Source organism: Lepus europaeus, chromosome X (genome assembly GCF_033115175.1).
Source record: "Lepus europaeus isolate LE1 chromosome X, mLepTim1.pri, whole genome shotgun sequence".
Classification (NCBI taxonomy): Eukaryota; Metazoa; Chordata; class Mammalia; order Lagomorpha; family Leporidae; genus Lepus; species Lepus europaeus.
The window spans coordinates 91,397,342-91,420,212 of record NC_084850.1 but is presented as its reverse complement, the minus strand read 5'-3'; the positions used below and the strand labels follow the sequence as shown (position 1 = coordinate 91,420,212).

Here is a 22,871-nt window from a genome sequence, read left to right as displayed (position 1 = left end):
TGATACCATATGGGCACCAGTTCGAGTCCCAGCTGCTCCATTTCCAATCCAGCTCCCTGCTAATGTGCCTGGGAAGGCAATAGAAGATGGTCCAAGTTCTTGAGCCCCTGCACCCACATTGGAGAACTGGATGAAGTTTCTGGCTCCTGGCTTTGGCTTGGCCCAGCCCTGGACACTGCAGGCATTTGCGGAGTGTACCAGCAGATGGAAGCGCTCTCTCTCTCTCTCTCTCTGCTTTTCAAATAAACAAAATAACTCTTTAAAAAGGTCTTCATCTGAGAATTTGAAAACTTTAATTCTTACATAGTTGGTTACTGGCACCCTGCTCTTTATGTAAGGTCATGATTCCATGAAAGTTTTCGATATTTCTCAGAGATATGACACCATCTATACATTGCAGGATTGGCTATGGTAATCCTGGTTTGTTTGTGGCAGCCTTTTCAGATATTCTAAACAATCTGTTTATTTTCTCTGAGCCTATGGACACTTTGGTATTTTTGCACTAAATAGCACCCCAAGTCAAAGTTTGTATAAAGTCAGGTTTAGGTGTTATTCTTTATTGTTTCTATCCTACAAAACTCTTTAAGCTCAGGTTTGTACCAAAACTGAAGTTCCTGTGTTTGGAATGAACTGAAAAAGTGTCTTAAAAGGGGTGGTCCATTCCTGAAAGCCTCCTCCTGAGTCTGATGTAGACCCAGTTACCTATTCCTTTGGGCACCAATACCGTGATGCTAGATCACACACAGACACAAGACCCAGCAGTGCAGCTTAGGTGTAGGACCAAAGCCCACCCTACTATGATCCATCTTCTGCTGAGGTTGACTTATTGTCTGATGCTGCTCCTACCAGCCACTAATGATGCTGGTTAGAATACAAGACTGTACCATTCAGGTCAAGTAATTCCACTTGGCAACAGGCTCGGCCCGGCGCTTTGGATCCGCTTCCTTCTGTTCTTACGGTCGCTCATCAGCCCCCTCCCCGCCAGCAGCCAAAATGGTGAAGCAGATTGAAAGCAAGTCTGCTTTTCAGGAAGTCTTGGACAGTGCAGGAGATAAGCTCGTTGTGGTGGACTTCTCAGCCACGTGGTGTGGGCCCTGCAAAATGATTAAACCTTTCTTTCATGCCCTCTCTGAAAAATTTAACAACGTGGTGTTCATTGAAGTAGACGTGGATGACTGCCAGGATATTGCTGCAGAGTGTGAAGTCAAATGCATGCCGACCTTCCAGTTTTTTAAAAAGGGGCAAAAGGAGGGATGGGCTACATTTGGAGACACAGAAGTGGAGGCAGAAAAGAAGGGTTCCTTCCTGACTCCCCAGTGAGGATGTGAGGAGGCCACCCAGGCCTGAGGGGGGCCGTACGGCTGAGGACAAATACAGCAAACTTTCAGGAGGTTGAAAGCCCAGCAGACATCGAACTTGACTCCAATGTTTAAAAGGTTGTTTGCTCCTGGCTTACCACGTGCTCAAATCCATCAGAAGAGAATCGCCCCTCAGAGGCAGGTGTCTGGCACAGCGGTTCAGGTGCCTGCATCCCGTATCAAAGTGCCTGGGTTTGATTCCTGATTCTGCTTCCAATTCCAGCTTCCTACTAATGTACACCCTAGGGGGGCTGCAGGTGATGGCTCAGCTATTCAGGCCACTGCCACCCCTGTGGGAGACTGGGATGCAACTGCTGGTTCCTGGCATCTACCTGTCTTATCCCTGGTTATTAGGGGGTCTTTGGAAAGTGAACCAACAAATGGAAGATCCCTTTCTCTCTCTCTCTCCCCCCGTGTGTGTGTATGTGTGCCTTTCAAATAAAATTAAAATAAACATTTTTAAATAGCACCCCCCAAAAAAAAGTAATTCCACTTGGCACTGAAGCAGTTCCAGGGGCTTTGTATGTATGAACTGGCCAGGTCACAGGGACCATTAGTATCAGCCCGATTTTAGTTTTATCAGCCTGTCACTGAGTCCCAAAACAATCCTGTGTTTTCTTGCTGTCTTCCTAAGGTTGTAGAAGGGGTGATGGAGGCAGCCCTTGGCCTTCTCAGACAGGCAATTTGTGTTCACACCTGGATCTCAAGTCATTAATCCCTGTGCAATTGTGAGGGTACACTCTAGGTGCATGTGAAGCTCATGATTTTAAATGCTGAAACAAGTCTATCCCACCAGGGTGCAGGTCTCCATTTGATACTGGGACAAGTTCCGAGACTCCTCACAAAGGAACTTGCCTAGGATGCACACCATCAGATCTGCCCAGTGTTGGGCTTTACCAGCCCAGCACTTAATAACAAGACAGTCTGGTGGTTTCTTGTTCTCTGCCCACATTGGAAGAAGAGTGATAAAGGCAGCTCCCTAATCACTCAGACTTGTACTAGCAGGGTAACACCTGGGTTCCACTGTCACCATTCTCCACAATGTCATTTAAAAAAAAAGATTTATTTATTTATTTGTTCATTTGAAAGGCAGAGTTACAGAGATGCAGAGGCAGAGAGAGGTCTTCCATCCCCTGGTTCACTCCCCAAGTGGCCGCAATGGCCAGAGCTGGGCTGATCTGAAGCCAGGAGCTTCTACCTGGTCTTCCACATAGGACTTGGGCCATCTTCTACTGCTTTCCCTGGCCATAGCAGAGAGCCAGATGTGAAATGGAGCAGCCAGGACTTGAACCAGCACCCATACAGGATGCCAGCACTAACAGATGGCAGCTTTGCCCACTATACCGCAGCACCAGCCCCCACAATGTCCTTGGGGCCTGCTTGAGACTGGTAGTAATACACACTGGAATGAATCCATCCCACCAGAGCACAGGCCTGTATCCAATGCCAGAGAAGTCTGGAGGCTCCCTTCAGCCGCACTTGCCCAGAGGTAGAGTCCTTTGGGCTTTATCAAATGCTGGATCTAAAGGTAGTGGGCCCAGCTTTGAGTTCCAAGGCAGTGTCCTAAGCTCCCTTTCCTGCCATACACCACAGTGGCTGGGATCTTGCTCTTTCTGCTGCCAACTGGAGAGAAGTAGCAGAGGTTGCCTGGCTACAGAGGGTCCAAATAGTCTATAGGTGTGGGCCAGGGGACCAGGGCCTTGTGGCTCTGTCCAACTTTGCATTTTATTACAGTGGGCCTGACACTGGGACTCAATTTCAGTTCCCCCCACACAAGCAGGAGAAATCTTTCTCCATGCTGTGCTACTTGGAGTTGACTGACTGATGACTCTTTCCTGCTTTATTCAATGCAACTTTTCTTACTATCATATTAAAACTAGGCACTGTGTTCTCTCACTTGGCTTTAGTTGCTCTTATGAAGGTGACTTGGAGTGTGAATAGGTGCTCAAATAGTTATCTCTGTGGAAAAATGGTCACTGGAACATCTTACTCAGCCACATTCCTGCTTTCTGTCCAGAGTGCATAGTTTAAAACAGCAGAAATGTCTTTTCTCACAATTCTGGAGGCTGAGAAGTCCAACATCAAGGCACTGGCAAATTTAGTGTTTTTAAATTTATTTTACTTATTTAAAAAGCAAAATAACAAAGGGAGAGGGAGAGATGGACAGAGAAATAGATCTTCCATCCATTGGTTCACACCCTAAATGGCTGGAACAGACAAGGCTGGATCAGGTCAAAGTAATGAGCCAGAAACTCCATCCAGAATGATGCCAGCAGTTAGGAATTCCATCTGAGTCTTACATGGATAGCAGGGTTCCAAGTACTTGGGCCATCTTCCACTGCTTTCCCAGGTGCATTAAAAGGAAGCTGGATTAGAATTGGAGCAGCTGGAACTCAAACACTTTCCAATATGGGATGCTGGTGTTTCAAGTGGCAGCTTGACCATTGTTCCACAATGCTGGCCCCAAACTTAGTTTCTATTGAAGGCTGTTCTCTGCTTCTGAGATGAAACCTTTTGCCACATCCTCACATGATGAAAGCAGAAGAGAGTAACCCTGTGTTCTCACTTGGCTGAAGGTAGAAGTGCAAAAATGGCCCAGCTAGTTCCCTCCAGTCCTTTTAATAAAACACTAATTACAGGTCAGCGCCGTGGCTTAACAGGCTAATCCTCCGCCTTGCAGCACCGGCACACCAGGTTCTAGTCCCGGTTGGGGTGCCGGATTCTATCCCGGTTGCCCCTCTTCCAGGCCAGCTCTCTACTATGGCCCGGGAAGGCAGTGGAGGATGGCCCAAGTGCTTGGGCCCTGCACCCTTATGGGAGACCAGGAGAAGCACCTGGCTCCTGGCTTCGGATCAGCGCAATGCGCCGGCTGCAGCGGCCATTGGAGGGTGAACCAACGGCAAAAAAGGAAGACCTTTCTCTCTGTCTCTCTGTCTCACTATCCACTCTGCCTGTCAAAAAAAAAAAAAAAACACTAATTACATGAAGCCTTTACCCTCATGAACTAATGTCCCAGCTCCTTTTTTTAAAAGTTAATTTATTCGAAAGGTAGACACACACACACACACACACACGGGAGGGGGAATTGATCTTCCATATGCTGGTTCACTCCCTAAATGCCCACAACAGCCAACAGGGTTGGGCCAGGCCAAAGACAGGAGCCAGGAACTCCATTTGGGTCTCCCATGCAGGTGGCAGGGATCCAAGTACTTGAGTCATATCACCTGTTGCCTCCCAAGGTGTGCATTAGTGGGAAGTTGAATCAGTAGTGGAGGCAGGGCTCAATCTCAGGCACTCTGCTATGGGTTGTGGGTATCCCAAGCAGTGGCTTAACCGTATATACCAAAGCATGTGCCCCCCCGCCCCAGCTTAACACTATTGCACTGAAGATTACATTTCTTTTTTTAAAAAAGATGTATTTATTTGAAAGGCAAAGTTACAGAGAGAGACAGAGAGGGAGAGAGATCTATCAATCTTCCATTTGCTGGTTCACTCCTCAAATAGTAGCAGTGGCCAGAGCTGGGCTGGTCCAAAGCCAGGAGCCAGGAGCTTCATCCGGGTCTCCCACATGGGTGCAAGGGCCCAAGCACTTGGACCATCCTCTGCTGCTTTCTCAAGCACATTAGCAGGGAGCTGGATCAGAAGTGGATTAGCTGGGATATGAACTGGCACCCACATGAGACACTGGCACCATAAGTGGTGGCTTTACCCACTATGCCACAGCACTGGCCCCTAGAGATTACATTTCAACATGACTTTTGGAGGGTACGCAGACAGTTATACCATAACAACTTGCCTCTCCTAGCATCACATTTCAACATGAGTGATGTTTGCTGTGGTTGTGTGAACCACTTTTAGAATACACAGAGGTAATTTCCTGAAAGTATAGTTTATTAAATATTGCAGTGGCATCTCAAGAAAGCTTCACAATATGCTATGGATATTTGTACCCCCAAGGGGTGAACCTTTAGAACAATAGATAATTGAATGTAATAAATCTTGGAACTTCTTAGCTTCTCACGTTAGCAGTTTCCCAGTTTCACAAAAAGAGAGAGCTAATTTTCTCATCATACCAGCTTCATCAAAGAGTAGGAAGCTCACTGACAAGATACTTTACCCTTTGTTTTAAGGAGGCTCATCTACTAAAGCTGTCTCTTTCCTTAAAGTAGTGGTTGGCCCCTGCAAAGATGCAGGGACATTACTTTGAGATATCCAGAGACAATGAAGTAAGGAGATTTCTTTCAGCCTGAGCATCAGGTGAACCCTGCAGGGCAGGTGAGGGATTGAAGGAAATAAGGGAAAGCTGGTCTAGACTTTGTGTTGCTTCTCTGTTAAGTTGAAGAAATTGGAGCCCTCCAACTCTAGGTTTGCTGTGGTTATGATGGTCTGTGCCTCTTAGTCCTCAGTGTCATGGGCCAAGAGGAGTACAGAGTGCTTTGGGACCACAGAGAGCTTCCTTGGTGGCAGCTCATCCAATACAAGCCTACTTGACTCGGTGATTCAACAGAGAGTGTTTCTCAGAAACTAGACACTGCAGAGAGGAGCAATTAGGGGGTGGGCACCACCCCAGGGTGGGGTTTGTGTTAACTTCAGAGTAGAGAGCTATTGGGTAGGAAGCATACAAAAAATTACAGAGCTCCCAACCAGATGGGTTCTCTGTATGAAATTTTGCCCCAACACAACCAACAGTTACCGAGTCCCTCCTCAGTGACAGACAATATACTAGAAACTGGAGACCTAAGATGACTAAGACCAGCGCCCTTATTGTCAAGAGGCACCCATCCAGATGGAGTGCTCCTCTCCAGAGCCCGGCGCAGGGCAACCGGTTCTTGCTCCAATCTCCAATTGTCTCTGCTTCCTAATGAATTCCAGCCAAATTCCCATAGGCAAAAGACTGGAATAATCCAGTCTCCTCCGTGCCCCCTCCCAGCCCCCGTGAAGGCCATGTTCCATTTGCTGGCTAGCTGCGGTTGGGCTGGGTAGGCGGAGGCGGCCAGGACACCATGACCTGATTTTATTCGCCAAGCTTTTTGGTTCGCGGGCGCGCGCCCACGTGACCACCTTCCCCTAAATAAAGTTGAACAGTTCTAGGCTGCGCTCAGATGCTGAGGGAGACATCACCCAGAGTGAGCTGCTCTAGCCGCAAGCAGTCACCAGCCAGCACCTCTTCCCCCGCCCCCAGCCCTGCACTCTTGCAACGGCGGCAACCTCGAGAGCCCGGCTCGGCGATCTGCCCAGGTAGGGGGATCTCCTTTACCAGATCCCACGCGGACGGATGAATGGAAAGGTGGTTGGGTAGCGAACGGAGCTGGGCTGGGCGGATTGGTGTTAAGAGAGAAAGAAGGCTGGATGTATGAGAAACATTTCTAAGTACCGGTGCGGTTCGCGTGTGTGGCTCCTGCTGGGCGCCCAAGGCTTTAGGAAGGCGGCGTTGGACTCAAGATAGTAAAAGTGTAGTGGATTGGGAGTCCGGAAGCCTGGGTTTCTTTCTAATCCTGCCTCAACCTTGCGGGATAACCTTGAGCAACGAGGGCTTTTTAACCTCTTTGAACCTCAGTTTCCCCATTACAAAAACTGGGCTCCGACTCCCGCCATTCCAGCTCCTAACGCAGCTGGCGGCTGGGAAGAGACAATGGCGGAGTGTGGCGCACCTGTGCCGCGAGCCGCGGATTTGCACCCTGATAGAACCCGCTTTGGGGGGCAGAGGCTGCCTCAGGAGTGGGGGTGGCATACAAGGAGGCGGGCCCGGAGCGCTCACTTCTGGCGCTCGCACCCCCGTGGCACCTGCGTGGGGATCCAGTAGGAACTGCGGACAGAGCTAGGGTATCTCCTGGGGGAGCCGTTCCCTCCTTCCAATTGCTCTAGCGCCCATCCCGGACCCCTGTGCCCTGGCTGTAGCAGCTGAACCCAAACTTAATGGATATGGCTCCCCAAAACGCCTGGTCCTTTCCTGGCTGCCCCCTCCCAAAGATGTGCAGGCTCTGGACTCACTGCGGGAAAAGGAGGGGGAAGGAGGAAAAGAGAGCAGGAACAAGGGGTGGGATAGGAGTGTGTGTGTGTGTGTGTGTGTGAGAGAGAGAGCGCCTGTGTTGGGGGAGGGGAGGAAGAGTATGGAGATCTTAGGGAATTCCCATGCGTCCAGCTAGCGCCGAGAACGCTATCTGAAACTCGGAGTGGGTGTGCTCAATTTTTGAGGACCCCCTACTCAGCCACTGTCCTTGGGGAAGAAATGTTAGCTGCTGAGAGACCACGCCCCTCTTGAAGAGGGATGGGTAAACTGGAAGTTCAGCTTCCTGGAGCCCAGAGGCGATCTCCCAGCTAGCCCAATACCGAGAGTGCTTTGGAGACGCACAGGTTTCAACGCACATTAGAGGAGGAGGAGAGGGAGAGGAGAGGTGGGGGTAGGGTGGAGCAGGCACGCATACTGACTTAAGCAGAGGATGGCTCCTATTCATTCTTATCTGGCAGCTCCCTCTGACAGCAGTGGCAGGTATACCCACCACCTGAAAGGCAAAGAGGAGGAAAGTCTGAAGGAGAGGAAAGCGCCCAAAGGCTGGGCCTTCTTCTTGGACCCCAGGTCCCCTGGGGAAGGGTGGGACCTGGGAAAGGCTTAAGGCACCCGCTGTTCCCTTGGTTTGGATCTGAAATTGCGTCTTCTGCCTTTGTGGCAGAAGCACAGGTATTGCTCCTATCTTGAAAACAAACAGAGCCAAAGGCTGAGTTCTAAAATAATGTTTCCACCAAACCCCTCCAAAGTGCTCAGTAGATCCCGATCTACCCCTGCTGGTAATGTACTTATTTTCTTTTTTCTTTTTCTTTTTAATTTTATTTAAGTTATACAAGTTCATGTATTTCATATATACAGATTTTAGGAACATAGTGATACTTCCCACCTACCCTCCCTCCCGCCCAGCAATGTACTTTCAACTGCCCTCACATGCAATAGCTAATATTTTCTCTCCCATAGTACACATTTCTTTCAGTTTCCACTAGCAAGTCACTATTAGGATTTCAATCCTTTACAGGAGGTGAGATGGGATTCAAAGAAACAGCCCTTAATGAGGTAGTGTAGTGAGGCAGACATACAATCTTAACAAGTACAAAGTGATGGAGTCACTGACCCCTCCACAAGTCTTAATTTCAATTCCTCTACAAGGAAGGTAGTGAAAATCTGTGTGGTTCACAGGACACATACACATGCTATGAACTGACGTGATTCACACAGAGATGCTCACAATACAGCCAGAAGATAATTAACAGTTGAATTGTGTGGTAGGTCTTAAGGTGTCAGCTATCATGTCTCACTGCCTCTTTTATGTAATATATTCCTTTTTGATTCCCCCTCCTCCAGACAGATTAAAATGGCAATCAATGCACACCAGCCAACAACCCTGATTGAGGAGAAAACTAACCTGATAAGCAATTTTGCTAGACTCAGTCAAGGAAATACATCTATAGAGATTTGTGGAAGAATGGAGCAATGACAATAATCTTAAGTGTGCAATTTTCAAAGATGACCCCTAGGCATATTCATACCTGCACCACAGCCCTGGCTGCCCAACCTTCCTTCCTGGTAGTTCTAAGTGGAAAGGAACTCCACCTTGGAGCAGGGAAGTAGATGGTGTGCTAGTGCCCTCCCCTGCTTGGTAGCACAGCATCAGAGAGCAGCAAAGTGCCTTAAAATTGGTCCAAGAACTGTAGTTCTAGAAAAATTAGCTGGGAACTTATTGCTTCAGTGCTAGGCTACTTTAAGAATAGTGTGCTGCTTTTGTTTTAGTATTATCTTCATTTGAAAAACTTTCTAAACCCAGGTGTTGTGGAAGACATTTCTCATTCTCATCTGTACAAATGCAAAGTTAACACACACAACCACAGTAATAACCAAGTGCTCTTACAAACATGTGCAAATTAAATAAGCCATGGAGTCTGGGGTTCTGTTTCTGCATTCGTGTACACTGCAGTAAAATCCATAAACAATGTGGAAGATATTTTTCCTTTAGGGAGGCAAATGGTAACAGGGGATAGAAGATGAGTATGAGGAGAGAGTGAAGAGAAGAGCAGATCCTCATAGGCAGCGGTAAGTGATCTATTGAGGTTGGTTTTATTATGTTCCTAGGAGATGATGCTGGAGAAAAGAATATACCCTCAAACACTTGACACTGACACTGATAGTATTCAGTCTTTCACAGTGAAATCTGAGGCATGGTACTGAAGCTGGGTGGCCAGAGGCCTGATCTGTATTTGTATCCTTACTCCTGATCTCTTTACATATCACATGAACACACACACTTTATTTTGGAGAATTTTTGTTGAACCAATATAAATGCAAGTAATAAGTGTGTGGAATTGATTTAGAAATGATTCCATCTAGGGCCTTCTATCACTCCACCTCCTACCCATTCCTCTGAATTTCTCCTTAAGATCTTAAACTAGGCTAAACAGTAAATAGAATGAGGCAATGTGTGAACTTAATGGAGTCATTAATTTGCTTATTTAAACCTTCATTACATGCATCCTCTGTTGTTAAAGAGCAAATCTGTACTTTTTGTGAATGGCCTATATGGATAATTGTGAAGCCCCTTCTGATATAAATAGTTCTTCATTCATGTGATTTAACATTGGCAAAAACAAGAGAAGGAACTCCAGGTTTATTTTCCTCCTGTGGGCTACTCAATTACATGAATAAATTTCAGCTTGAACGGTAAAGCTGGGGGTTGGGAAAGAATAGCTGGATGGGGACAATGTTAAAGGTTATTTGAAAAGGAGTTTAACAAAGAAAACCTCTTGCCTTGACTATCAAAGCCAGTTCAACAGCTGCCCTGACTGAAACATGTGTTTCCACACTGAATCTTAAATCCATGACTAACTGCCATTGATAGCTTGGTATTTTATTCTCTGCTGCTGGCAGAGAGTCACTTTAAAAATACCAATCATATCTCCCATATTTTTATTTGGACATTCAGCCTTTAAAAATAAATAGTATAGGGGCTTTATAAACTGTGTAAAGCCCCTTCCAACTCTGACAGTTTAAGATTCAATAATTTGATGAAGATCTAAAATGAATCTCCAAACTGTTCAAGTCCCTTTAATGAGGCTAGATAACAAAGATCTGGAAAAAGAGTGAGGTTCTTGGCTGTTCCCAGGGAGAAGTATGCAGAGTGCCTGCAACTCTACCTTTCAGTATCTGCCAATTCCAAGGGAAGAGAAATACATGACACGTATTTTGCTTACCTTCCTCTGCCTAGATACATGGCTTTCTTTAAAACCAGGAGCTGTAGAAGTGAAACCAATTGGAATCCAATCTCCTGTCTCAAAAGACAAGCCTACTTTGTCAGTTTTATGGTCAAATTTTTGGTCATTTTATTCCATGAGATTCACAGAACAGAGTGGTCATTGGAGACTTTGGATGTGCCTGGAGTATTATCCCCATATATCCTCAAGGGATAATCAGATACTGCATTTTTCAAATGGCAGCAACCCAAAAATAATAAATTGCTCAAAATGGGCATTATTATAAGCTTCATTTTGGAGTCGTTGGTGGGACAATCTCTCTGCAGTGTTTCTGCACTTGTGTATGTGTTGTGCATTTTGGACAGTAGAAATGTGGGTTATAATATTCACTACATTGATAAACATTAGGCTGCAAAGCGTATGGCTTTTGGCCTTTGACCATGCTTTATTTACATTTTCAATATTTATCACTGTAATGATCTTACATATCATGTGTGTACCTCTAAACCTATCTTCTCTTCTTTACTCAAAATACACCATATTTCCTTCCTTGAAACTTTCTAAAATTAAGTATTTAAACACTCCTGGAAGTTAACATATTGTGGGAGCATATGTGCTTCTGATTAGGGAGAACAGCTAATTTAGTCTTTAGTAATAATATGTCACTTTGTAGTAAACAAGAGTGCATTTGAGTTGGAAGTTCTTAATACCACAGTTAATTAGTAAACAGGCACTTAGTTCCTCACTGCATGGAAAGCTAGATTACTTACTTCCATTAAAAAGTTAATTATAATTATGTATACGTATATATAATTATTGTCCAAACAAAAGCTATAACTCAGAATTCTCTTAATTCAGGTGGGGACACTAAGAATTTTACCAGCTGATAGTTAGTGAAAATAACAGTACATCAATAAATCTTTTGAAAAATAAAATTGGGGCCAGAGCTGTGGCTTAGTAGCTGGAGCCACCACCTGCGGCACTAGCATCCCATGTGGGCACCAGTTCAAATCCCAGCTGCCCCACTTCTGATATAGCTCCCTGTTAATCTCCCTGGGAAAGCAGCAGAGGATGGCCTAAGTCCTTGGGCCCCTGTACCCATATGGGAAACCCAGATGAAACTCCTGGATCCTGGCTTCAGCCTGGCCCAGCACTGGCCATTGCAGCCATTTGAGGAGTGAACCAGCAGATGGAAGACCTCTCTCTCTCTCTCTCACCCTTCTCTCTCTCTGCCTCTCTATCTCTGACTTTCAAATAAATTAACAAATATTTTTTTTAAAAAAAAGAAAGGTAAAATTGTATTTTGGAAGCATAAGTTATTTTAACATCTATTATTCTAGATTAATTATATTATCGGTGTTTCTACTCTGAAATCAGCTAATCAAGGGAACTACTTCAAAATGGATGTTGAAAACATCATTGTGTCAATACATGTCATAGCTTGCATGGATTGGTGTTTTCAAACTGATTGTTTAATCTTGGCTTTCAGAAAATGTAGTCATTTCAGTCCTTTAACAAGAGCTAACATGCTTGCCAAATACAGGCAGTGTTGGCCCAGGTTGTTTTTCTGGATTCAAAATTCTCCATAATTTTATGAAAGGCTGTATCTCTTATTAAAAACACATTAAGTTAACACATCCTTGCTGCCAAAGGATGTGAGAATTAATCTCAAAGAGAATGGAGAGAGTTCTGCTGATATTTCTCTTGTAGTGTCACTAATATGCCCTACCCCAATTCAATGAACTATTAAGATCTTGTGTATGTTGCAGTCATTCTTGAATTTTGAAACTTTAGTTCATCTTCAGTAGCTCAATATTAGTGCAAAGTTGACTCCACTCTTTTCAAAGCTAGCTCCCAAGGCAGTCTACTGAAGGTTACTGTCATTTTCTTGAACAGAAAATCCAAGTCAACTCTTCCATCATCTTCAAGGCAAAGACTGTGAGAGGAAGAGTGCATCGTTGGTGTTTCTTCCAATGAGATCACCTTTCAACTTAGGATTCATGCCTGCCTTCTGGACTTCCGAGAACCATGAGACTATTAATAAGCTGAATGCAACCATCCAGGGTGAAGCCACCCATCTGGAGGCTCCTCTCTCCTCCATGGTGGCCCTAATAATAGTGCTGATAATTATTTTCTCATTGGTAATGACCTCCTTTGTGACATACTGTTTCCAAAAGTGGAGGCTGAGGGGCCGTAAGCTACAAAGAGCCCAGGAAGAGTATCAAAGAGATCAGGAGAAAAATATATTTCATAGCCCTTCTGATCTCATTTCCTAAAAGTGTGGTAAATTATAAGTGAAAGGCACCATCTGAAACAAAGCAAAATAGCAAGAAAGGACAAGAACTGAAATAAGAAGTTGGACATAAAACAACATGAAGTAAAACCACAGGCAACAAAATGACACACTGCAAAGCAATGTGAAGAGAAAGAGGAGAACGACAATTGCACAATGAACTCTGAAAGAGGGGTTCATCTTGTAGTTGATCTGTTTATTCAGACTGCTCATTGTTTGAAAGTTGCCTACAGTTTCATTGTAGTTTATAATCAAGTTGGTGGTGATTTTGTTTTGTTTTGTTTTGTTTTAGGGGTTTTTTTGATGTAAAGCAAAACCAAAGCTATCATGTATTTCACATCTACATTTTATTTACCATCAACCTTTGATTTGATGATGAGTGTGAGTCAATAGAGGTTCTGCATTGTTCATTTACTTGCCAGGTAAATGTACAGACAGGAATGTTGTTGGTATCAGGCTTATCATGTGGTAGTTTATTTTCTGATTAGTAATATTTCCCATGAAGATAAGAAAAAGGAAAAGAAAGACAATAATCACAGTACATGTAACAAATACTTTAAGTTCTATTTGCAACAAAATCAAGTAGATGTGTTGAAATGTGTATTTTCTAAAAAGGATAAAAAAAGAAAACTCAAGTCCCAGACAACCACTTATCCCCTGTTCCACTGAAGCTTTGCCTGAGTTATGGATTGCTTGAAATTAATTAATGTTGTATATGTTTGAAAAAAAATTCATTTCTGGTAATAGTGCTGTATGTATACTTGTTTTGGTAGAACAAAATGGTCATTATAATATGAAACATTTTTCGAAGTATTATTATTTAAGTAGTGTTGATAATTAAAATATGAAAATGTCTTGGATTTTATAAGTGAAATATATTAAATGAAAATAGATGTCTTATAGAATGCATTGTGGAGTATATCAATCATTGGATATGAAAGCAAGCCCTCTTACTTTGTGACTCAATAAATATGTGCATTAAAAAGAAAATATTAGTTTTTTGGAAACTAATAAGAATAATTGTCTTGGGTTAAAATTGTCTTTACTAAATACTTAAGGTGAAAAAATTCTGGAAATTGAGACCACTGAAGAGTGTACATCAGGGAATTTATGAAAAGGGAAGGAGATAAAGTTAAAATTGAAGCAAGGGGGTTTCTAAAGTACAAACATATAGTTTCAAAGGCCCAGAAAGTAAAATCATGTGTAGAAATAAAATACATAATCTCTTCTTAAGGAACTTGGATCGGGACTCAAAATGAACATTAGGAGTTAAGGTAAGAACATCTACAAAGCACATAAATGGGAATCCTGGTGTATATAGTTAGCTCAAATGCCTCTAGGCTTCACAAGCCTATGGAGACATACACAGTATTCTTTTTTTTATTAAACTTTTATTTAATGAATATAAATTTCCAAAGTATGGCTTATGGGTTACAATGGTTTCCCCCCTCCCATAACTTCCCTCCCACCCGCAACCCTCCCCTTTCCCGCTCCCTCTCCCCTTCCAATCACTTCACGATTCATTTTCAGTTCTCTTTATATACAGAAGATCAGTTTAGTATATATTAGGTAAAGATTTCAACAGTTCAGCCGGCGCCGTGGCTTAACAGGCTAATCCTCCGCCTTGCGGCGCCGGCACACCGGGTTCTAGTCCCCGTTGGGGCGCCGGATTCTATCCCGGTGGCCCCTCTTCCAGGCCAGCTCTCTGCTATGGCCCGGGAAGGCAGTGGAGGATGGCCCAAGTGCTTGGGCCCTGCACCCTTATGGGAGACCAGGAGAAGCACCTGGCTCCTGGCTTCAGATCAGCGAGATGCACCGGCTGCAGCAGCCATTGGAGGGTGAACCAACGGCAAAAAGGAAAACCTTTCTCTCTGTCTCTCTCACTATCCACTCTGCCTGTCCAAAAAAAAAAAAGATTTCAACAGTTTGCCCCTGTATAACAACACAAAGCATACACAGTATTCTAATATTAAGGACCCAAAGTTCTTATTCCCACTTCCCACTTGGTCATGCAAGACCTCTAACTTCTCTTGCAATTTCACTGAGAGTCTAAAGTGTACAAATGGAATGAAAAAAGTGAGGCAATAGTGTTTACAATCCATATATCACCTTTTGTCACTACATAGTGACTATAATGTTCTTTCTCTCATACTTGGTTTTCCTATTTGATAACATCAGCTACCTATAAAGCCTCGCTCTTATCGCCTGAAGATGGTGCCCATACATGGAAGTTAGGTCTGTGCCAACTATGCCACCTCCCAGTTTTTACAAACTATCATTCCGTGTGGTGCTAAGAGTAGTATGAGGTCCCATATAGAATTGAAGATAAAGCTCATCCCCAAATTCTGTATTAGGCTTCCTCAACTGGATTCCATCTAAGTATTAATAGATACCAGACTTTCAAAAAAATAACTTCACCCCCACAAAAGCATCAGAAGTTCAAACGTATTTGAAGGGTAGAATTAAAGATAACACTATATACCATCTCCTTTCAGCCCAGCTCTCCATACTCTCCCTCCTTTGCTTAGTTACAAAACAAGTTCCTCGGTTTTCTTCCAATATCAGTAAGTAAAAAAGAAACTGAAAAGAAGTTAAAAAGTTACTAGTCATGTGTCTTGGTCCATTTCATGCTGTTATAACAGAATACTATAAACTGAGTAACTTGCAATGAACAGATATTTATGTATCATGGTTCTGGAGGCTGGAATGTCCAAGATGGAGGGAATCACATCTGGTAAGGACTTTGCCTTTTTGCTGCATCATCTCATTGTGGAAAGTGGACTAGCAAGAGATCATAAGAAAGAAGAGCAAAGACCCTAAACTCATTTTATCAGGAGCTACTCCCATGATAATGGCATCAATCCATTCATGAGAGCAGAGCCCTCATAACCTAATCACCTGTTAAAGGTCCCACCTCTCAACACTGTCGCATTGTGTGTTAAGTTTCTAACAGTGGAGGACACATTCAAATAATAGCACCATGCTATCTTAGTCCCCACAAATGCACTGTTTTGGTAGTTCCAGATACAGAGAAGAATGTGAAGTGAGGAAGTAATCTGAGAAGTGGTGTGGTCATAAAGATTTTAATCCTATAAAATGATTTTGAATTAGATTTTGAAGAAACAGAAGAATGTGAATGAAAAAAAAGGGTTAAAATTCCTGGTGGGATAATGACATTTGCAAAGTTTTAAATATTTGATCTTCTCTTTCCTGAAGTAAGGAGGTGATCAATCTGCTGGTGGGTCTTCTGGGGTAGCATGAGGAATTTGCTAGGGATAGAATTTTTCTAAGATAGCAGGCAAAGCTGAAAGGTGGGCAAGCTGGGATAAAGGTCAAAGTGGAGGTTAGGTCTTCAAAAAGAGAAGGGCATCCCAATTGCCTTCCAAAAGAGAAGACAGTACTTAAGTAGACAAAACTCAGCAGGAGAATTGGTTAAAGCTGAGAAAAACAGATTGAGTAGGTGAGAAATAACCAGGCCAATTTCTGAGACTACTGATGTTACTCTCAACAGATTTTTGCATGCTTAAGTAGACAAAATAGGACTAAAACAGGTTAGAACTAAAATATACCCTGAATTCAAAGATAAATTTTATTTCTATTTCATGTAATAATCCAAGGCAGAAGTTTCAAATGGGTTGATGGTGGCTGAATGAGAGCAAGAGGCTTTGCTCCATGAGACATTCAGGAATCCAGGCTGATGACACCCAACTTTCTATTTTCTCTAGTTATCATGGTGACCATTTCCGTACACAAAAAGTGAGAAAGAATAAGGAAGAATACACTTGGAGTTTTTTTTTTTAATTATATACTTCCTTTAAAGTCAGAGTGACAGAGACAGAAAGAGTGAGAGACAGATCTTCCATCTGCTGGTTCAATCCCCAAATGGCCACAATGGACAGGGCTGGACCAGGTCAAAGCCAGGAGCCTGGAGCTCCATCCAGGTCTTCTACGTAGGTGAAAGGGGCCCAAGTACTTGGGCCATCTTCCACTGCTTCCCTGTGCATTACCAGGGAGCTTGATCAGAGGTGGAGCAGCTTTGACTCAAACTGGTGCCCATATGGGATGCCAGCATCACAGGCTTAAACCACTAAGCCAACAATGCCAGCCCCATGTGGAGGTTTTTATATGTAATTTCTTGAAATAAGACATACCACTTCTTCCCACATTCCATTGGAGAGAATTTGGCCATATAGTCATACCTAACTACAAGAGAAGCTGGTACTTTGACTGGGCAGCTATCTGCCTAGATAATTATGGTACACGAGGAGAAATGATTTTAGAGGACAGTCAACAGTCTCGCCACATAATGCCGTGGAGACAAAATCTATAATTATTCCTATGGGGCAAGCTGTTACTGGATTTAAAATTAAAGAAGGGGTGTGTTGATTATGTACAAACCAAACAAGAATGCCCTCATCAAAGAATAATGAGAATAATAGAAAAGAACATGACAAAAACCAGGTACAACTTAAAAATTTCGTGAAATAACAAATAACTGTAGCTTCTTGAGTAGAAAGTAATGATAAAATTATATTTAATATGCTCAATAAATAAATAATATTATTTACCTATACTGTCAAATGGATTTTGGATGACTTACCTATAATTGGACACATTTTTATAAATCAGAATACAAATCAATTACATATTGACTTAGATTATAACATTGGAGGTGGTTAGATTAGCACAGAGGTTATTATGGTAGTCTAGGCTTGAGAATGTTTGAGCACTTAGTTTTACTTGAGTGATGGTCATGGAAGCAGGAAGTAGGATTCTAGCTGGAAGAGACACTATAGAGAAAGAATCAACAACACTTGGAGAAGTACTGAAACAGGCAGTGAAGGAGAGCTAGAAATTGAAGCTCAAGTAATCAAGAAATACTGACCACATATCATGGTCTATACTTGGTATGGGAGGCAGGAAGCCTACATAAGAAGCTTGAAAGGCAGAGTGACAGATATCAATAAAGATGGATGGATGGATGGATGATATACATGTATATATGTATGTATGTATATATCATCTATCCAAAAGCATATATGTATACACACACACACACACACACACACACACACACACATATATATATATATATATATATATATATATATATACAGAGAGAGAGAGAGAGAGAGAGATAAAGATTTTCCATCTGCTGGTTTACTCCCAAAATGCCCTCCGGAGCCAGGACTGCTCCAGGATGAAGCTAGGAACTAGCAACTCCATTTGAGTCTCCCATGTGGGTGGCAGGTGCCAAACTATTTGAGCTAACATCTGCTGCCTACAAGGGTGTGTCTTAGCTGGAGGCTGGATTGAAAACAAATGTGAAACTTAATACCAGATATTATGGGCCGGCGCCGTGGCTCAATAGACTAATCCTCTGCCTGCAGCACCGATACGCCGGGTTCTAGTCCCGGTCGGGGCGCCGGATTCTGTCCCAGTTGCCCCTCTTCCAGGCCAGCTCTCTGCTATGGCCTGGGAGTGCAGTGGAGGATGGCCCAAGTCCTTGGGCCCTGCACCCCATGGGAGACCAGGAGAAGCACCTGGCTCCTGCCTTCGGATCAGCGTGGAGTGCCGGCTGCGACGGCCATTGGAGGGTGAACCAACTGCAAAGGAAGACCTTTCTCTCTGTCTCTCTCACTGTCCACTCTGCCTGTCAAAAAAAAAAAAACAGATATTCTGATATGGAACACCGGCATCTCAAACTTAACCTGCTGCCCCACAATATCCATCCCACAACTGTCGATTCTATATGCGTCACTAAATCTGGCCCACATTCAAAGGGAAAGTATCACACATAGTGTGAATATCATGAAGTGGGGATTACTGAGCACTATCTATGAGGCTGAATGTGATAGTCCGCCTTCTTTCCTCCAATGGTTCATGTCCCTAATGCATGTAAGTATGCTCACTTACTTCTAAGGTCCCTAAATATCACTTTACAGCATCAGCTCAAAGTACAGAATCTCATTTAAATCAGGTCCAAGAGTAGATGAGACTTCTTGGGTATAATTCTTTAAATATAGTTCCTTCAGTATAGTTCCTTTCAGTCTGTAGGCCAGTGAAACTACAGAAATGAATTAGCTGCCTCTCCCATGCCTCATACAATAATGGATCAGTCATAAGGATAACAATTGCAGATATTCCTATTTAAAATAACAAAAAATGAGAAGCACAAAAGATTCAGAGATCTATATTGATTCTGAAATCCTGCAGGGCAAGTATTGGAAATTCCTTGAATAGGTCTCAAGGGCTGAGGCTAATTCCCTGTGGATCTTGGCTCTGCCCTTTGACCCTTGGTCTTGCCCTCTGACCCTTGGTCTTGCCCTCTGAACCATCATTCCCTTTTCCTGAAAGGCAGCACATATTTGTGGCTAACTACTTTTCTCTTCCTACTTCTAGTAGCAGAATTTTGGGTGTCAAATGAATTTGTCCCCTTCATTCCTTTTATCATTGCCCAAGTTGGTAGTGTGTCTACTGACATAATTATCTAAATTTTTATGGATTTCTTGTGAATCTTTTTGTACCCAAGTGTAAAAAAGTCACACTTATAATCCTGTTTGAGATAGGATATTTGAGACATCTCAAAGTTCCTAAAGGTCCTAATATTTTATTTGAAGAATGTGGGAGACACATCCTTAATCTAGTTAAAATGTCTTTTGTGTGACTGAAAACTAGTCGGAAGTTAACACCTTGAGTTTTTTCTGAAGTCTTAGGAAAAAGTTTTTATGGTTATCTAGTGACTTCCTTGGTTATTTTCAGACCATTTTTCTGGATTTGATCTTACCTCAGAAGCCATTTCTTAATTTTATCATTGTTTTATGGTTAGAGACTGAAAATTTTCAAAAACATAAAGTCCTGGCTCCTTTTTAACATTCTTTCCCAAGATTTATTTCCTCTCACTTTTTACTATAAGCTCCAAGAGGAAAGCAAGCAACACCTTCCAGATTTCATGTAGAAACCTTCTAAGTTCATTATGCTGTTTCCACTTTTTGTGTTACTTACTGCAGGTAATAGTGTTGCTAAATTTTCTGCCATTATATAACAAGTACCCCTTTGACTCCAGCTCCCAATAGGATTTTCCCTAAGGCCTTAGAAGCAGCCTCCTCAAAATTCAAATTTCTATGTTCAAATCACTTTAAGCTTTGCCTAACATGCTTATCAAAATCTTTCTATCTTTTTTCCCACTACCTGGTTCTGAAGCTATTTTAAATATTTGTTATGGCAGCACTCCATTTCTTACACTAAATCTGTACTAGCTATCTACCGCAGTGTGACAAATTACCTTAAAATTTAGCATCTTACAGCCACATTTATTATTTCCCAGTTTCTATGGGTTAGGAATCTTGGCACATATGAACTGGATATCTCTGACTCAGATATGTCTTGAGATTACAGTCTAGCTGTTGGCAAAAAGAAAGAAAATTCTCTTGCACAAAGGATCAACTACAGAACATCTTTATTTTTTTGATTCATTTATTGATTTGAGAGACAAAGTTACAAAAGAAAAAAAGAGAGAGAGAGAGAGAGAGAGATCTTCTATCTGCTAGTTCACTCCCCAAATGGCCAAAACAGGTGGAACTGGCCTGAACCAAAACCAGGAGCCAGGAGCTTCCTCCAGGTCTCCCACACGGGTGCAGGGGTACAAGCACTTGGACTGTCCTCTGTTGCTTCCCCAGGCCATTAGCAGTGAGCTGGGTCAGAAGTGGAGCAGCCAGGACACAAATCGGTGACCACATGGGATGCCACCACTGCAGGTGGAGGCCTAGTCTACTGTGCCACAGCACTGGTCCCCAGAATGTCTTCTAATCTCACTCATATTACTATTCACAAGATTCAGTCCCTCACAGGCTACTGGCAAGAGGCTTCTCTCAGTTATTCTCTATATGGGCCTTTACAAAAGGAAGCTTACAAGGCAGTCAGCTTCCCTCTCTGGGATTTACACAGTGTAAGGCATACCTACATACCCTTCTTGAGGTTTCTTCAATAACTATACCATAGACATATTCACTATAAAAGAGAGAGAACAAACTTATCATCCATATGCAATTTAATGCCAAATCATTATGTAAGATAATATATGAATTTACTTTTATTTAAACTAAGCATGATAAATATACTTAAAGTGAAAACATAGGGACCAACATTGTGGCACAGCAGGTTAAGCTGCCACCTGCAACACCAGCATACCATATGGGCACTGGGTCAAGTCCCAGCATCTCAGCTGCTCCATTTTTGGACCAGCTTCCTGCTAAAGCACTTGGGAAAGCAAAGGAAGATTATTCAAGTGCTGGAGCCCCTGTTGCCCAGGAAGACCTAGGTGGAGTTCCAGGCTCCTGGCTTCAGCCTGGCCCCAGCTTCAGACACCATGTCCATTTGGGGAGTTAACCAGCTGATGGAAGCAGTCTCTCTCTCTCTCTCTCTCTCTCTCTCTCTGTATGTGTGTATGTGTCTCTGCCTCTGTGTGTCTTTTCCTCTCTGTAACTTTGCTTTTCAAATAAATAAATGTTTTTATTAATTTATTAATTAATTTATTATTTAATTATTATTTATTAATTTATTAATTTAGCAGTTTAATTTTTTTTACTTTTTTATCTTTTATTTAATGAATATAAATTTCCAAAGTACAGCTTATGGATTACAATGGCTTTTACCCCCATAACTTCCCTCCCCCCCGCAACCCTCCCCTTTCCTGCTCGCTTGCCCCTTCCATTCACATCAAGATTCATTTTCAATTCTCTTTATATACAGAAAATCAGTTTAGTATATATAAAGATTTCAACAGTTTGCCCTCACATAGCAACACAAAGTGAAAAAATACTGTTGGAGTACTAATTATAGCATTAAATAACAGTGTACAGCACATTAATGACAGAGATCCTACATGATTTTTTTTTAAAAAATTGATTAATTTTCTATGCAATTTCCAATTTAACACCAGGGTTTTTTTTCATTTTTTTTATTAAACTTTTATTTAGTGAATATAAATTTCCAAAGTATAGCTTATGGGTTACAATGGCTTCCCCCCTCCCATAACTTCCCTCCTGCCCGCAACCCTCCCCTTTCCCGCTCCCTTTCCCCTTCCATTCATGTAAAGATTCATTTTCAATTCTCTTTGTATACAGAAGATCAGTTTAGTGTATATTAGGTAAAGATTTCAACATTTTGCCCATATAGCAACATCAAGTGAAAAAACTACCATTGGATTACTAATTATAGCATTAAATAGCAATGTACAGCACATTAAAGACAGAGATCCTACATAATTTTTTTTCAAATTAATTAATTTTCTATGCCATTTCCATTTTAACACCAGGTTGTTTTTTTTTTCATTTCCAATACTCTGGTTTCTCTTCAGATCGTATAAATCTTTTGCCTTTTTTTTCATTTTTAATTATCTTTATATACAGAAGATCGATTCAGTATATACTAAGTAAAGATTTCATCAGTTTGCACCCACACGTAAACACAAAGTGTAAAAATACTGTTTCAGTACTAGCTATATCATTACTTCACATTGGACAACCCATTAAGGACAGATCCCACGTGGGACATAAATTTTTTTTTAAAAAGTGATTAAAAAGTCATTGATATTGAGATAATAGGAAATTATAAAAAAGAATCTCATAGAGACATTCAATATGGAAAGTATTATAGTTGTAAAAAAGAACAAAGTAAATAGGAAAATTAGATACAACTGTTGAATGAATTAGTGTATTTGAATTCTCCACAGAGACAATAGTATGGAAAGCAATATGGAGGGTAAAAACAGAAAAATTGGTATTTGGATAGTAATTTTCCCAGAAGGAGAGATAAAAATGGGCATAAGGAAGTGTTTGAAGAAATAATGGACATAAATTTCCTCAAATTAAAAACCTAGATGGAAAAGGGTCACAAAATGCCATGCACTTAAATGAAATCACTTAATGTTATTATGATGGTGTACTATTTTGTCTATTGCTAATGTAGCAAAATGCAACCTAAACATA

At 42.2% G+C, this 22,871-nt stretch overlaps 1 protein-coding gene and 1 pseudogene across 1 annotated transcript; both read left to right on the top strand.

Annotated features, from left to right (window-relative positions):
- Window positions 1-993: 993 nt before the first annotated feature.
- LOC133752752 (thioredoxin-like) lies at window positions 994-1,320 on the top strand. Its single transcript, XM_062183093.1, has one exon. The coding sequence runs from the start codon at window positions 994-996 to the stop codon at window positions 1,318-1,320; it is 327 nt and encodes a 108-aa protein (XP_062039077.1).
- Window positions 1,321-7,798: 6,478 nt separating this feature from the next.
- LOC133752751 (cullin-1-like) overlaps window positions 7,799-22,871 on the top strand; it is a 42,315-nt pseudogene continuing 27,242 nt past the window's right edge.

Bases quoted from the DNA above. Each gene is read 5' to 3' on its own strand.
- LOC133752752 (XM_062183093.1), top strand. From the start codon at position 994: ATGGTGAAGCAGATTGAAAGCAAGTCTGCTTTTCAGGAAGTCTTGGAC.